Below are 16460 nucleotides of genomic sequence, written 5' to 3'. Positions count from 1 at the left end.
AGAACATGTAGCTGGCTGGGACACTGCAATGAAAAATGCAGCATATACTAGCCAGATCATAACCTCATGCAATCTGAGACTTTTTTTTTGAAATAATTTAAAAAAATTATTCTTTTAAAAAACAAGTCTTTCCCTCCAGATTATCTAGCTGAAAAAATTCCAGACTCATTTTTTTGCAGCCTTTTTTCTCTTTCTGTGTGCACCGGACCAGATGTAATCATTGCCATCTGACCAACATTATTGCTTATACCAGACACCAGTTTGGTTTCTAGTCCTGCAGTGAAGCACCTGCACTCCTCCTCATCCAAAAAGGCTATAAGGATAATTCTAATCTGAATGCTATGCAGGGGTGGGTGACATTCCTCTTTTTCTTCCTCTTAGAAACAATCATCCAAACTTTTTTAAGCCTAGTTTTCAAAGGCCACCATGTTTTCATAAATAAGCCATTATTCATTTCAAGTATCATTTGTTTAAAAAAAATAGTAAAAAAGGCTGGAAGTTTAGAACCAAGTCTTTCTGCAGCAAATGAGCCATTAACTTCACAGATATTGATAAGGAAAGTCTTGTTTTTAATGGTTTCTCATACTACAGCTGTTTCATTCACTGGTCTGTGTCTGCAGCTCCAATGGTGTCTTTAAACGCTTCCTCCAGGACTTCCACAAAACACAGATGAAGTTAGTAAGCATTGCTATTACCTTTTATGTCTGCAGCTATGAAAATGCTTGGACATCTGCTTAATAAGCGGGCTGAGGCTCTGCTGGTACCACACCAGTCAGCACCTCACCCAGTTCCAGCGCACAACAATCCTGCCCACGTATCACCAGCTCAGTGACATCCCTCGGCAGCCAGCAAATCTCTCACCAGACAGCCATTTGCTCACCTGTGTTGCTTGATGGGCTGAGTTCCTCTGTCAGGAGACAAGGCCTCTGGGAAAGACTGAGGGCCTGAAAAACTAGACTCCATAACCTTGTGCAGAATAGGCCCCGGATGCCTGTCTGGTTTTGAATACTGTAGCAGAGAGAATAAACTTAATTAATACTCAAAAGACAAAGTACACTGTTGATGCTATTCCATCTGAATTCATATTAGAACGGGGTAAGAAGTGCTCTAATGCAATTTTAAATCAAAATTAGGGATTGAAAGTAATACATTCATTTAGTACTGTTTACACAGCGGAAAGTACCAGTACTCATTATCCCCATTATGTTCTCCACATCAAAATGCTGATATCTGCATTAGCAGCAAAATTACGGACTGATCTGCCCATAATGATAAGGAACACTGATCCCTTTGACTAAATGCCTGTTTCTGTGCTTCTCCACGCAGAGACTGAGATCACAAAACACATCTCGGAGGACAGTCAGCAACTTCTTGGGTCCTTTGGTGATTTCAGTCAAACACTGCATTCATCAGCATGTACAACGATGAAAACCAAACTGTGTCATCAGATAAGCATGAAAAATATTTGAATCCTATCTGCAGAGCCAGATATCTTCTTCTGAACAGGTCTGAAGCTTTTGACCTGGGAGTATTCGTGCTTGTAAGAACAGTGTAAACATAATTCTTCCTGTGACAGGTGTAGGTGTAGGGCAGTCTCTGGGCACATACTGAGACACAAAGGTCTGCAAAAGCAGACACCAGACATGAACAAGAACAAATTTTTTTCTTCTTGCTTTGTGATTCAACTGAAATTTCATAAAAAAATAAAAATAAAAAAAAAAAGAAGAAGAGTCTCTGATCCTAAATGGAGCCAGAAAGTAAAAGTATAGAAAAAGCTGCACTTGGGCTTGTAAGAATTCATGCTCTTAGCGGTTACTGGGCAATATCTCAGAGATATGAGAGGTTAACCCACATTTCCATTTAGGCATTAAAAATACATCACTCTGCAGATTTTTTACACTGCATTACAAGGACCTGCACTAAAACTAATTGCTCTGCTTTCCTTTCTGTACTGAGATTGTATTTTCAGATACCTAGATATCTATGTTATCTTCACAATAAATTGGTATTGAGGAAGCTATTACATGATTACATATTTTATAAAGAAACAGAAATTAAAGTAGTCAAAATAATAGAAAAAATTGCAGTGCTAAAAAATGCCATATTATGGCATATAAAATAGCCCAAAAATTCACGGAGAAGGTAGTAAGAATTCTTTCAAAATACAGTTCTTCATAATTATTTTGTCTAACAAAAGACAAATAACTCCTTAAAAATACAGAATTATCTGATTCCCACTTTTTGTAGACTTCAGCAAGATAAAAAAGTAAAGTCACAGAAGATTATTCTCCTTTAAAAATGGGTTACATGTATGTTTAGTCCATCTACTCAGACTTCTTATGACCGATTTCTATGGATAAAGTAACAGACCTTCACACTTTTCTCCAATGGTCTTCTCCATCTTTCTGTTGAAATATTCACATAAACAGGGCCAAAATCACTGCTTACATACATAAAGGCAAAGGTACGAGAGCAGCAATGTGCAAAATGTTGCCACACACATAAAGCAAACACAACTGAAGTAATAAGAAGCAGCATATTACACTCCCATTTCTTTCAGTTACCATGATCTTAGTTGTCACTTGTAAATGTTGTAGATAAAATATTCAGACAGAAGTATGACTTTTAAGGTCTGTGAAGGCTTTAAACTTTAATAGCTATCCTGCCAGCTGCAGAAATGAAACTGGCTTTGATTTGTGACCTGAATAAATCAATTTGAGCTATGTTAAGAATGAGCTGCTAGTACCAAGAAGCTACTTCTGTCCTTTTTTCAGTTTGTTCATGAAAAAAAAATTGAAGGTCTGAATGCCTTATAAGACCATGAGGATGAAGTGAATTATGAAGAGCAATTAGAGATAAGCTGTGCCTTTCACTACATCCACATTTAAGGTGGATGTGGGCTGGAGCAGTGGTACACAGAGTTTTTCGTCATCACAGCTGAGGAAAACCTGGACCCCAGAAGCTGCTCTGATGCTGATTAGCAAATTGTACTGAAGGTCCAACACCAAGAACCACTCTGGCACATTGTTTTCAAGGTATTTTTTGCCCCTAATTAAACATTTATGCCATTTTCAGATACACCAGTTATTACACAGTTACTGTAACAGCCTTAACATTCATTACAATGAAAATATAAATCACACTTTAAGTTGAGGGTGTGAATATACAGAGAATTTGAACAACGTAATTCAACATATTTGGATGTATCACATTATTTGTACATTTTAATAGGTTTAAACACAGTTGGGTTAATCCCTCTTAAGCTTAGTTTTAAGTGCCACATCCCTTCTGGAGAAAAATACCTTCATATTTTTGTGAAGAGTTTACAACAGTATCAGTTAGTGCCCCCAAAAGTATAGGACAGGATTATTCCCCAGAAATATCCCAGCAGAGCTCATCCTGCTGCTTCCACAGCTCAGTTCTCACCTGGGCTGAGCTCTGTGGAGACCTCTGACTGTTGTGAGCTCCTGAATAATCAGCCATGATGGAGAATAAGCTGTGAAACACTTTCAAATGGCTGTTTCCAGCATCACTGAAAGCTTATCTGTATTATTTGGGTTTTTTAATGGTTTTATTGTCTTCTTGGTTAATTATCTGTGCTTGTTTGAGCAATTACTGAAAAACACTGGTGCATATGGCTAAATAAATTAAAGAATAATGATAGCTCTTAAAAAAAGTATTTTGCAAATTTTCAATTTTTCATGGTTTCATGGAGAAAATCATCTATTATGTACAATTACTGAATATTTTCACAATAAAATTCCACCCCCTGCTACTTAATGCTAAGTGAATCTGTGAAGGCAGCCTGAGCCAGGAAAGAAGCCTCTGCCACTGACCTACTGTATTACTGTGAGCACATAATTCCTCTGCTCCATGCTTTCTATTCCTCCTTCTAAAATGTAGGATTCTTGGATAACAAATGCCACTCAAATGCTACAGAACAGCTTGACCCTGTTGTCCTAATGTTATGCAAATCAAAACACCCATCCCTCCCTCTGGCTTTACTTAGCTCTTCCCCCTCAATGATTTTCCCAAAATAGTAAGAATAAAAGGTCCAGAAAGTCATGTGGTATTGCAAGAGAGGTGATGTGGGGATCCCATTTCAAAAACAACTGATAAGGCAGAAGGGTCAGCTTTAAATTACATTCAGAGAGGTCACCTCAAGGAGAAAAAGAGCCAGTGATATTCCTGGATGGGCTGATCTTGCACAAAAGCCCATCAGGTGGTACATTTAACATCCTTACAGCTGTTCCCATATGCTCTGTATGTTTTGTTGCCAACACTACCTCTAGACAAGGGACAATAAACTCAGGTTTGTCTATTCTGGTAGTGTTTCCTAAGTAGCCTAGAGATATAGAAATGGGAAATTTGCTCTTGATCTTGGCTGATAAATCAAATCATAATTCAGGTAAAACAACAGACTAATCCTTTAAAAGATTTAAGTGTATCTGTTGCTCAATAGAATTGCAACAGAATGGTGCAATACAATAATTGCATGTCTATCGCAGTGACCAAAAATAACTTATTTCCTACTACTATCAACAAAAAGCAACAAGACATATAAAGAGCATATTTTAGCCTCTCATAAGAATATCAAAAACCCGGAGCTAGTGACTGTATGCTATTAAAAACAAATGTAGTTAAAAGTGAAACCACACAGTACAGCATGAAAAGCATATTAGCCACCTCAGAAGGAAAGTGATGGGGGATTAATAGATCCACTTGGTACCACGGGAGAAGGTATTAAAAACCACAAAGGTGAAAAAAGCCACTTTAAACAGCTGTGACAATTCTCAGAAACACTAAAGGAATGGTATGGTTTCATCCCCCCTTTTTTTTACCACCATGACATATTTGTCAAGTTATGAGAATTTAAAGAAACTCTCTACTCAAGGTGGAAAAAGGAGGTAGTAATCGGGAGCCACCTCACCTCCTCCTGCCCCTGCATGGTGTGTGAGGGTGCACACCATGGTGTGCACTGAGGACTTGTCTTTGTAAAGGGTGGGGGGAAGCTGAAAATGACAATTTCCTTCTTTTTGCTTATGAGGAGATCAAACTGCTGCAGCCCCCTGGAGCAGAGTCTTTAAATCTCTCTTGGATAGAGTATAATCTCTTTGGGAAGGGGTACATAATACTTGGAAGACCTAGGTTTCATGCACTAGGTGAAATAAATCTGAATCTCCTGTGTACCTCAAAGATCCTGAATTAAAAACTGGCACATCTATCTCTTCCTGGCTGAAGAATTATAGCAAGATTACCAGTGCATTAGTCTCTAAATCCAAGAGGCTAGAAAGCCTAGCAAGAACAACCTAGCAAGAAATTAAGTGTGTTGCTGCCAGAATATTTGGGAAAAGCAGTGGACTTGAAGGAGATTCAGGAAATCCTAAGAGCTGTGTTCAAACAGTTATTTATGAACCCTGATTATAGTACACAGTATTTTTCATCTAATTTGTATGTCTACAAAAGTAATGAAATCACTATGGAGAGAAACAGACTTGCTAGAGATGAGCACAATTACCACAACGAGCAGCAGGAGTTCAGACAGAACACAATTATCCTGACAAAATCTGACCCTTTATTTCACTTCTCAGGATCACAACTGAGCAGAGGGAGGGAGTGGAGGAGATGCAATGCATTGGAGTGAGGGAAGAAGAGACTGGTCAAGCTCTTTACAGCCACAAACCACTTGAAACACTCTCTGCTATACCCTGGGTCTTGGGAAATAAGTTAAACCTCTTTCTAGAACAACACAGTATTTGGAAAGATAGATGGATCCTTTACTAAATATAGCAACCTCTGAGTCAAAAGGTGATGGTTCCTTCACAATAGTCATAAAGAATAAGGATCCTTATGCAACTATTCTCACGTCTACACAAAAGTATTCTTCTCCATAGAAGAAGAAAGAGCTGTGAAAGCATCACCAGGTCTATTCAAAACAGACAAGAGAAAAAAATACAGAAAAATCTTCTAGGGAAAGACACAAAGGTGACATAAATGGGAAAACTCTCTTGCTTGTAAGAGGAGCACGTGGCGGGGGAAAAGAAACAGCTTCCAGGATTACATAAACCAAAATGCCAGACTGGGGGAGTAATCTCCAGAAAATAATTGTCTTAATTTATTTAAATTTATTTATCAGCTCCTGGAAATGAAGAGAACTAAGATTTCTCCCCAGATTCATGTGGTGGCAGCTACAGATGGGAATGGCAGAGAGATCACACCCAGGCTGCAACCAACAGAAGGGAGCAGAGCCACAGGAGAGCTCTCTGCCCCACGCTGCTGCCTGGTCCTCTTCCCACCCAGCAGATACACCCAGGGCAGATCTCTGGTCTCCAAGGGGGAGTCACTCAGCCATTCCTATGAAATACCTTTCCAAAGTTCTTTTTTCTGCTGCCTCACCATACCCCTGCCCTTTTTTTCTCCTCCAAGCTGCCAGGTTTTGTAAATATTTCATGAGCTGCTTCATGAATTCCTGCACTAAAATCTTCCTAACAATAGAAACCATTATTACCCTGCACTGTTATACTATATCCTGCACAAGGTCATTCTGTTTTTCTTCCTTAGTATCTTTGTTCCCAAAGGAGAATGCATTAATGGCAAGGAGAAAACAGTGGCAAGCAGCCACAAGAAAAAGAAAATGGTGTGTTAATTACCAGCACTGAAAATGACAGTCTGAACAGCACTAAGAACTGAAAAGCAAATTTGGATTAAAATAATAAATATAATGGTGGCTTTCAATCCCTAATGTCCAGAATCCACAAACTGCTACTTCAGTCATTATGGCTATTGCTAGAGCAAAAGAAAAAAACTGAAATAAAGGTTGTTGATGTGTTTGTTAGCTGCTCAGGAGACATCAAACAGTTCATGGAAATGATGGGTTAACAAAATATAGCACTGAATTACAAGGAGAAAAAAGCAAAGAACGTTTTCTTAGTGTTAACCAAGGCTTACTTTATATGATAGAACCAAAGGGTCATGAACTTTACCTATTGTTGTCATCATTACAACCCAACAACACTCCCAACAGCTTTTTTTTTTAGGGGCTAGAAATAATATATGACTGAATGAACTGAAAGTGAAATAAAAAGACTGCAAAAGGTTCCCCAAACTGTGATTATGTCAATTTAGTGAAGCTATCTTCCTTCTTGAAATAGCATATTTTTCCTGCATTTCGAAGCATATCATGAGTATATACAGCAGCACCACAATGGTATTCCTAAAAAACAGAACTTTAAGTGAACACAAGCAATGCTCTGACAACTTCTCTGTCACATCAGGGAAGTTCTACTTATGCTAAATTGGTTAAAGGGGCTCATACTTATCTCTTACTTAATTGGATGTAAACTAGGAGTTAGTGGGCACGAGAGCTCACTTTTGCTAAACTCCCACTATTTTGATGGAATCTGGCAAATAAGGTAGTCATTCCTTTAAGCAATGCTAAGATACTTAAAAAAAAAAAAAAAGGAGTTAATAATTTAGAAAGGCTTTAACACGTCTGTTATATTTTCCTATTATACTGCTACCAGGATCCTTCTCAGTTCTTTCAAAGACTTCGTTCAAAGTAAGACAGTATTAATTTAGTGTGTGACCAAGGGAGAAGATGACATTTATTTGAAAATACCTTGCATCCAGGGCTAAATAAATCAGTTATCTTCACGCTCCTTATTTCAAATATGCTCTATGCACTTCAGGATTGTGAGACTGTATTAACTTACGTATAACTACATACAGAAAATGACTAAATAAATTTCAGATTTACTTTGAACAAACGAATTTATTTCTGTTATCTAAACTGCCTTTAACTAAAGACCCAGATAAATGAGACCATCTGCATGGTCTTCCCTTGGGCACTAGTTTATATGTGTAAATTTAGTTCCAGATTTTGAATTGACTCTGAATTAGCTGTGACAAATCTCTACATTTTTTCATGCAGGTTCATTCATTATTGGAAGACCTGACATCACTTAAAATCAAGGACCCCACTTCACCTATAACCAACATATATGAGCTACGGTATTGAAGGAAACTATATTAGTAATTTCCACGGCTAGATGCAGTGGAAAGCTCAGCAAAGTCTACTAGTACATGAACGAAATGTACCAGAATCCATTGAAACAACTTTAAAAAAAAAAATCCCTGCTTTCCATTAACAGGCCTGATAGAAAGCATTTTATGAAAGAGGTGAGAATTCTTGTTCCCGTTGCTCAGATGCTAATAGCAGCATGAGGATGTGCTGCCATCAGCAGCAGGAACTCAGCCAGGCTATTAAGTGCTGTAGCTGGCAGCATTACTTACATTTTGCAGCTGGACTTGGCTTTGTGCCATACACTCCGACTTTGCCATCATGCTGGAAGCATTTAGGCTGTAGGTTTTCCTATTCTGTGTTTCTTTCAGCTGTTCATGAATTTGCTTTGTTTGTTTCCTGCAGAGAGAAATAAAATTCATGTAAGAAAGAGCTAACTAGATCTTCTACTATAGCCACGATATTTTTACAGCCATAGTTCCCTTTGTTCAAAACTTCACTGTATTAGATGAGCCAGCTGAGCTAATTCACTAGTGTCTTATATTTCAATGCAGTGGTTGTTTTTTGGCAAGGCTTATAAGAGGGGAAAAAAAAGAGCTCTTCTGTTTTAAAATATCTTCTATTCTCAGATTATCATAATAGCATGCTGTTGTTTTAGTGCAGAATTTTGTAAGATCCTCTATCACGTATTTAACAATAGTTTGCAAGTAGGTCTGAATAATAAAAAAGCATTTTGCTCTGATTTGGAAAAAAGATTTTGGCAAATATAACAGGTATTAGCCCCTGTTGGCTATGAAAACTGATGAAGAATCAAAAATTTCTGCTAGCTGATTAGGCTTGACCTATAACCCATCCTGTACAGAGCAGCTTTTACTTACATGCTTAAACCTCAAAGCAAACCATCAGTCTGGCATCTGAGGCTGTATTGTTGACATATTATACTACAACTCACAATGTCAGAGCTAGGAATACCACTGGATGAATAGCTTGTATTATTCAGGAGATAAATACACTGTTAATAAAGACACTGTTTCTGCCACACTACACTGACAAACTGAGTTATTAAGTTCTGCACATGACAGAGGATATGAGACAGCAAACTTTAAATATTACTTTTATCTTCTGCAAACAGATATCTCAGCTGGGCAAAAACTGTTAGCAAAATATATTTAAGGCTTTTTTATCAGCTTTTGATAAGCTACATTGTCTTGGACTATCAGTTTTAAACAATCACGAGAAATAACTTCACAACACCACTTTAATTCTTTCCTTCCTTCCCTTCTTTCCTTTTTCTCCCCACAAAATGCATTTCCAGCAGTGAACCTCCAACAGCCCTGAAAACCACTCACCAAGGTCAAGGACTTGCCAGCAGCAGCATCATTTTGTTATGCCACCAGCAGCTTTTGGACAGCAATGGGTTCAGAGCCAAATTTCAGAAGGATGTTATTTCAGGGAATAAGAAATAAAAAAAATACAGCCTTTCTATACTGAAATTGAGATTTTAGCAAAAAAGCTTTAGCAACATTTTGAAAAATTTCTGGTGATTTGACTGCTGAAAGCTTTGTGACATGGTCAAGTTTGACAGCATCTTACTTGAGTCAGGCCAATGAATGTGACACTGAATGATTAATAAAAGTAATTTTAACTTCTTCATAATGGAGTTTGTGTCCACTGCAGGAAAGCATAACAAACTAGAGGAAAATGACTTAGTTATGTGGTCATTGGGGAAGCCTGTAAGAAAGGGCAAGTTCCCTCAATATGAAAGCAAGAGATGAAAAGTATCCCAGTTCAGACACTCAATTTTAATAGTAAAGTTTTTAATATATTAAAATAAATACATGGAATTTCCCCCATCTTTGAGTTCCTTAGTTTTGATTCAATATGTCATAATGTAAGCAAATGCTTCCATTCATCAAACTGTAAGTACCTGCTTAGGAGTAAGTATTTGTTATAACATATTTTCTGAATACAGGTCATAAACTTTAATAAATCTTGGACTCTAGACATATCTCTTAGGCTTTCTATTTACATCCTATTTTGAAAAAGCATGGCAAATGAAAAAGAATGAATTTACGTTGTAAACATGGTACAAATATGAGTGACATAATTTGAGTATAGCTTGGAACTCATAATTAGTAAAATTTATGAACAGAGGTGGGTGAGGATATAATTTCTCAAGCAAAAAAACTTAAAACTTTCAAAATTCTTCCTTATCCAAAACTTCTGAAGTTAATACTGGAATAATCTAAACAGATAAATAATCTGAAGGATTATAATTCAAATTACATTACTCAGTTGATTCTGAAACATCTCTGACAAATCAGTCAGTTGATTCTGAAACAATCCCTTTTTAATACCTACTAATTTTTGAAACCAATGAAATTGAATAATTTACTTTGTAAAATATCAAAATGAGCTCTTTAGCTTCTAATAAAATTCCAGGGGAGATCCATAAAAGCAACTTTAGAGTTCGTATGAGTAACTATTTTCTGAACAGCTAAATTACATACAACTGAGGAAATAAGCATATCTATTCATATATCCTACTGGAAAACTAGCCACTTGCATTTTGGTCTTCAGAATGGTTATGGAACATCCAAGGGTTTTGAGTGGAGACCTCACATAAGGTATAAACAATGAGAGTGAAACATGATCACAGCATCAGACTTTGGAAATGTCTCCAATACATAAAAAATTATTAGAATTTTATCAGGAAAATAACAAAACAATTTTGGGAACTCTAATTTGGATTAATTTAGAAAACCTGGGTTTAGAGATGTTTCTATGTATATAAACACCTGTAAGTAAAACTGGAATATTCAGCTTCACTACTGCAATCATTAAGATTACAATTGAGACTCCTGAAGATAATTTGCTGAGAAAAACAACCTAATCATTAATTTCCTTTTATGTTCATGCAACCTAACATTACTATTAGGTTTTTGCATATTTATTTTTCCAAACTATGGGATGCACAGCTATAAAACTAAAAATTATTAATTTTTCAAAGTTACTGATTAATAAATTTATTTTATAACTTTTGTTTTCAAAACAAATGGGCCTTATATGTTCTGCTTTAGAGTTACATGGCAATGAAGTGTTGTTACTTCAGCAAGATATAAAGTCACTAGTCATTTATAAAAGTCTAAGCTGTAAAGGGCAGCCCATTACTGTACTCTTCGTCTGTTGCTAACACTTTCAGCACTTTCTTGATTAACCTAAAAGGAATAATTGGAAGGGCATAGAGTTTAATTATAGTCCTAAACTTCCTCAGATTGATTCTATTTTAAAGGACTTTTAATTCAATGGTACATAGGGAAGTGCCTATTTCTAGCAGATGGTATTACAGAATTGTCAGACTAAGAAACTGTGGGTCAGTGTCTTCAGGGAGACTTTTTTCTTAACAGGTCCACTATTCAAAATTTCTCTATCTATTAGCAATATTTTATATATAATTTTTTATACATCAAATGAAACCCAAGGATAATCCCCCATGCAGGAGGAATGCTTTGATAACATTCAGGCACAGTCAGGATACGTATACCTGAGAAAGAAGTTCCCAAATATCTGCTGACTGAAAGCTAACACATGATAAACATTGAGGTACTTCAAATTTGTTGGGTTTTACAGCCTTAAGACACTGGTCAATGTTACATTTACAACATTATTTTACATGGCCTCTATGAGACCCAGTCTAGACACTTTTACTTTTTGGACAGTGCTAGATGGAGCCACAGCCAGGGCGTTAGGGATTGATTAGTATCACATCATTACTCTCCTCATATATTGTATAAGACTTCCTGAGTGAACCAGAGGGGCTCATGTTCTCATAACTCTTCAAAATTCAGTTCCCAGAATCTCACACAAGCACACTTCAACCCTTCCCTGTACCTCTCAACTATCATATTTATAATGCAGATAAAATCCCAAACCCAACACCCCCACCTCCTCCTGAGTTATGACGCACTATTGTCCTGTGAGTTCATCTTTGAAGTGTTATTTCTGCTCATTATTTTCAGACATAGCTCTCCTCACCACCTCATCAAAGTCATGGTATTTTGAAGGCTGTTGCAGCCCAGCTCTGCACCGTTCCCTACAACAGTGCAAAACCAAGGGGGGCACAAGTGAATAACAGAGGGGTATTTTATTCACAGTATGCTCAGTCACTGACTGGATGTTATTCCTACTGACAATCGCGTTCTGCCTTTTCTGAATCTCTCTTCTTCAGCAAAACCCCCAAGCCTTTCCAGGTAGATTCTCTCTCGCTTGCTCTTCTGCAGATCTAAAATACATAATGACATTTCTAATGCAGTACAAAAATGGCTGTCTCTGCTTACAAATTACACTACAATAAAGGAGTCTGTAGAGAGGAACTGTCCTGCCTGTCTGTCCTTCCCAGCTAGCATCACTGTCATACTGGATGTCCAAAAAACAATCAAACAAAATCTCTCAAGACATTAGAACAGGTAGGAGTGTTCAGCAAAAAAACATGAACCACTCAAATATCCACTCAAGTCACGCACGAACTACCCCTGCAGTCTGAGGGAAAGAAAAAGGGGGGAAAAAAGACCTGATGACTTTTCCAATTTCTTTTTTTGTTCCTATTTTTTTCTTCCTGATAGAAATATCAATTGTAATTTATTTTAAATAAAAAGCAGTCCTCATCAGATTTCCCAGCCATTAAAATAAATTCTAGAAAGAGGGATTCAGATAAGCACCCAGACTTTTAAATAGCGCAAACTTCCACATTTTTGGTGCTCAGCCACCCTCGTGCAGGTACTTTTTACATTGATATGTGTTCTCTCCTTAGCTCCAGCTGGAACAGGAATGAAGGATGACGACCATAGAGAACATACTTATAGATACAGTGGTACTGACAAGCAGGTCAAGTAATTGCTATGAGGTTTTTGCAACTCAAATTACGCACACTACAATAAATATTATAATGTTCAGTTGGGAAGATAAAAGAATAGAGTGGAAAGCATTTCTCTTGAAAATAGTTTAGTACAGATTATTTCACCATACTTGGATAAGTCAAAGTGCTTCTATATTACAGATACTAATGCATTCACATCAACAGTTTATAACTATTAGCTACAGGTTGCAGATATCTGCAGAGAGCTTGTTTTTTTCTGCATTTCTAACTTTACTTTTGTTCTCAGCATACAGAATAAATGGGACTTTTAGGGACATGAAATGAAATGCAAAAAGGAGGTGGTATGTTTAAACTGTCATTTTCAAGAAAGGAAAGTGATTATTGCACTGATAGCAAAAGACACAAAATTATTGCTGTCAAAAAAAAAAAAAAAAGAACTGGAAATGACACAATCTATTCTCTCCTGATATCAGAAAATAGAAAAAACAACACATATTACTTGTGTTTGCTTTCGAGGGGGACTTAGCCATGGGGAACACTTCTGGCCTGACCAGAGGTAACAACAGCATGAAAAGGAGGGGAAAAACTGAAGAACTGTAAAGCTGTGAAAAGGACAGGAGCTAAAGAATGAGCACGCCAGACGAAGGCTCTTACTTTGTTTTGAAGTAGAACGCTGCACAAAGCATGCCCACTACGACTATGCCAAAGACGATACAGGAAATGGACAGCACCTGGCGCTGGTACACGTCCTCGCTCTCTGTGAACAGCAAAAGGGAGAATTATGAAAGCATCAGAAAACAGCACCTGCGAAAAGCGGATTTCAGCGCATCGTGTTTTCGCTAATGATCGACAGATACGAGAGGCTCGGAGGTCTGGGTCGGCCAGTTCCTCAACAGAATGGATGCTTCTCTGAACCTCTCATCTAGATAAAGGTTCACAGAGTTGTGGCCTACTAGAGACATTTTAGAAAATGGCTCCAATACACACTGAGATATAAAAATAATGAAAATCAGAACAGTTTAATATTTTCTCTGCCCTACGTGTCATTCTTTCAGCCTTTTAAACAAAAGATTCTACCATCAATAGGATAAAGAGCCCTACAACCATGGAATTTTTCTGGCTGAAGCAAAGAACCATCAGAACTCTTGCAATGTCCCAGGAGAGTCCAAGTTCTTTTTTAGCTACCCCAAAAATGTAAGGATTTTTTTTTGAGTGGTGATTACAATGCCTTATTCCCATGTCATTCTCTGTACTTGAAGTTTATTTACAACATAAGGCAGTAAAAAACTAATTCAATGAACCTAGAAAGAACCCAATGAGTACTTTGCTACAATGTACCAGATATTGCTTTGATAGGAGTCTATTTTTAAAAAAACAAATTTCCTTTATAAGTCTCATAATATTCAAGTTAATTTTAAAACAGGAACAGAATGAAAGTTAAAAAAAAAAAAGAAGAAAAGCTAAGAAAATAAGGAAAACAGCAGAAAGAAGCTGATAAGCAACTGGAGATTCACAAACTCAAACAACAACTTCTTAAGTGTTATATTTTTTTTTTAATTATTTCAACTACTTTTCAAGTTCAAAGTGCTAACATGCTGAATAGATTGTTAGATTTTAAGATCAGTTTCTCCAAGCGTGCAACATACAAACCAGTGTTTTCATTCACGTATTTCAGGTGGAAAGTCAACATGTAGGATTCTCAAAGCATAGTACAAGCACTGTACACTGACAAACCCACAACTCCTTTCTAGGTTAGAGATCTTCACTGCAGACCCACCCGTCAGGATGAACACCAGACACATATGTCAAGTAGATGGCAGTAACTTCAAGTTTGTAAGTCTCAGGTTCATGACAAATATTGTATGACAACAACAAGATGAATCTAGGCAAATACTAAAAAAAAATCTATACCTAGTGGGAGTGTCAGTCAAATACTATCTGGTGTTATAATGACTAAAGACTATGTACAGTATCCTAATCAGTACGAATTATAATTTCTCAAGAAAGTATATCAGTGCTGTTACTGAAGATTTGGAGTCTTAAATACAATAATTTGTCTCTTGTAAGTCTCAGTCCTTTTTCTGTAAGCTATTAAAAATAAAATTGCAAGGTCCAAATCTTTATTTTTTAATTCTCTACTTGCTCACCCAATGAACATCACAACGATACAGAAGCCATCTCTAAGATACAATGTCCTCAGCTTCTCTTGACACTTTTTTCCTTATTTAAATCTGAAATGTTACAAGTTGTAGTTTTATTGTACTGTCTTAAAAATAAAAAGAAGCAAATAGACTTTTTATCTGTCTAAAATATAACTGGTAAGGTTGTAATTAAAGAGGAAATCCTGTTCACATTGCAGTAAAACTGATTCCAGTACAGCTTTAGACCTCATTCCTCATTGGCATGTATAAACCAGTAAATCCTCACTGGCAATGAAGCAAACGTTTGGGGTTTTAATTTCTTTGTGTTTGTTTGTTTGGTTTGACTGTTTTACTAGCTTGTGTAAACACTATCACCCACCTTCAATTTCCACTGCAACACACAAAGGACTAATCCTACAAACTTTAAATTCATATGCTGAGGTGAGTCACACTGAAAATAATTAAGGAATTCTTCAGTTCAGCAATTGTTAACCTGCTCTGCCTGAATACTGATTTCAGCACCTACTGCCTAAGCTACGACTAAAACATACATAATTATGAACTTTAATTTCACTTTAACTTTCCATATAATTAAAAAAAATCTATTTATTAAAAGAAACTGTTTTAAGTAAGGCATGCAAACAGGCTTAATTTTGCTTTTCTTTCAACATAAGACCTCATTAAATACTTTATTTTTTTTCTTGTGCTAGGTGGGTTTTTTTGAGAAATGGTAAGTTTAATGCAGCTATGCTCTTTTGTCAGTCCTGAATAGCGATCACTGTCTTGTTAAAGTTGCTTTAGAATAAGTCTTACAAAGATAAAAGCAATTCAGAGACCAGACAATATTATCTTGCTCAAACAACTATGTGAAGATTTAATTCTTTTGTGTAGTCAGATTAGTCCCTGTCACTAGCTTTCAACACATGCTGATCAATATTCTCTTTCCTTTTTGTTTACTTTGTACAGTGCATATTTAAAGCAGTACTTATTGATTAACTGCATACTATTTTTTAGACACCTTTGTTCATTTTTTATATCCTTTAAATCTTTATTTATGTATTGAACTGCACCATTTTTTGTCTCCAACCTCTTTAAATATAATCAGTTAGGCATTTTTCCATTCTCTAATCTTCCACACTGGCTTTATTTAAAAATCACCTTCTTATTGACAGCAATGTAATCTGCCTTTTCTCTGCAAACTTTGAAGGTCTCCTCATGGTTGCCTAGATTTAACCTCACTACTGTGAGGTTTTAGCTGTGCTAAACACACATGGCACAGGTGAGATCCCCTCTAGCCAAGGAGCACTGAATAGGGCCTGAGTCAGGCAGATGTCTATAGCTAAGCACTGCACAGCACTTTGGCTCTCACAGCAGAAAGCTGTAGAAATTCAAAGTGCAGAAAAGAGAAGAATTGCAAATTCCT

At 36.7% G+C, this 16460-nt stretch overlaps 1 protein-coding gene across 2 annotated transcripts in view; it reads right to left on the bottom strand.

Moving 5' to 3' along the window:
* Nucleotides 1–16460, bottom strand: part of NRG3 (neuregulin 3) — a 367735-nt gene that overhangs the window by 15363 nt on the left and 335912 nt on the right. For both annotated transcript variants that reach the window (XM_032695055.1, XM_032695056.1), the window contains exons 5-7: nucleotides 13551–13653; nucleotides 8293–8419; nucleotides 881–1008 (exon numbers count right to left, since the gene is read on the bottom strand). In XM_032695055.1, coding sequence (XP_032550946.1) covers nucleotides 881–1008; nucleotides 8293–8419; nucleotides 13551–13653 — 358 coding nt within the window. The remainder of the gene's footprint in view (nucleotides 1–880; nucleotides 1009–8292; nucleotides 8420–13550; nucleotides 13654–16460) is intronic.

The sequence above is a fragment of the Chiroxiphia lanceolata genome, chromosome 8 (assembly GCF_009829145.1).
Source record: "Chiroxiphia lanceolata isolate bChiLan1 chromosome 8, bChiLan1.pri, whole genome shotgun sequence".
Classification (NCBI taxonomy): domain Eukaryota; kingdom Metazoa; phylum Chordata; class Aves; order Passeriformes; family Pipridae; genus Chiroxiphia; species Chiroxiphia lanceolata.
Note: the sequence above shows the minus strand (reverse complement) of the source record. Positions and strands in the feature narration are given on the sequence as shown.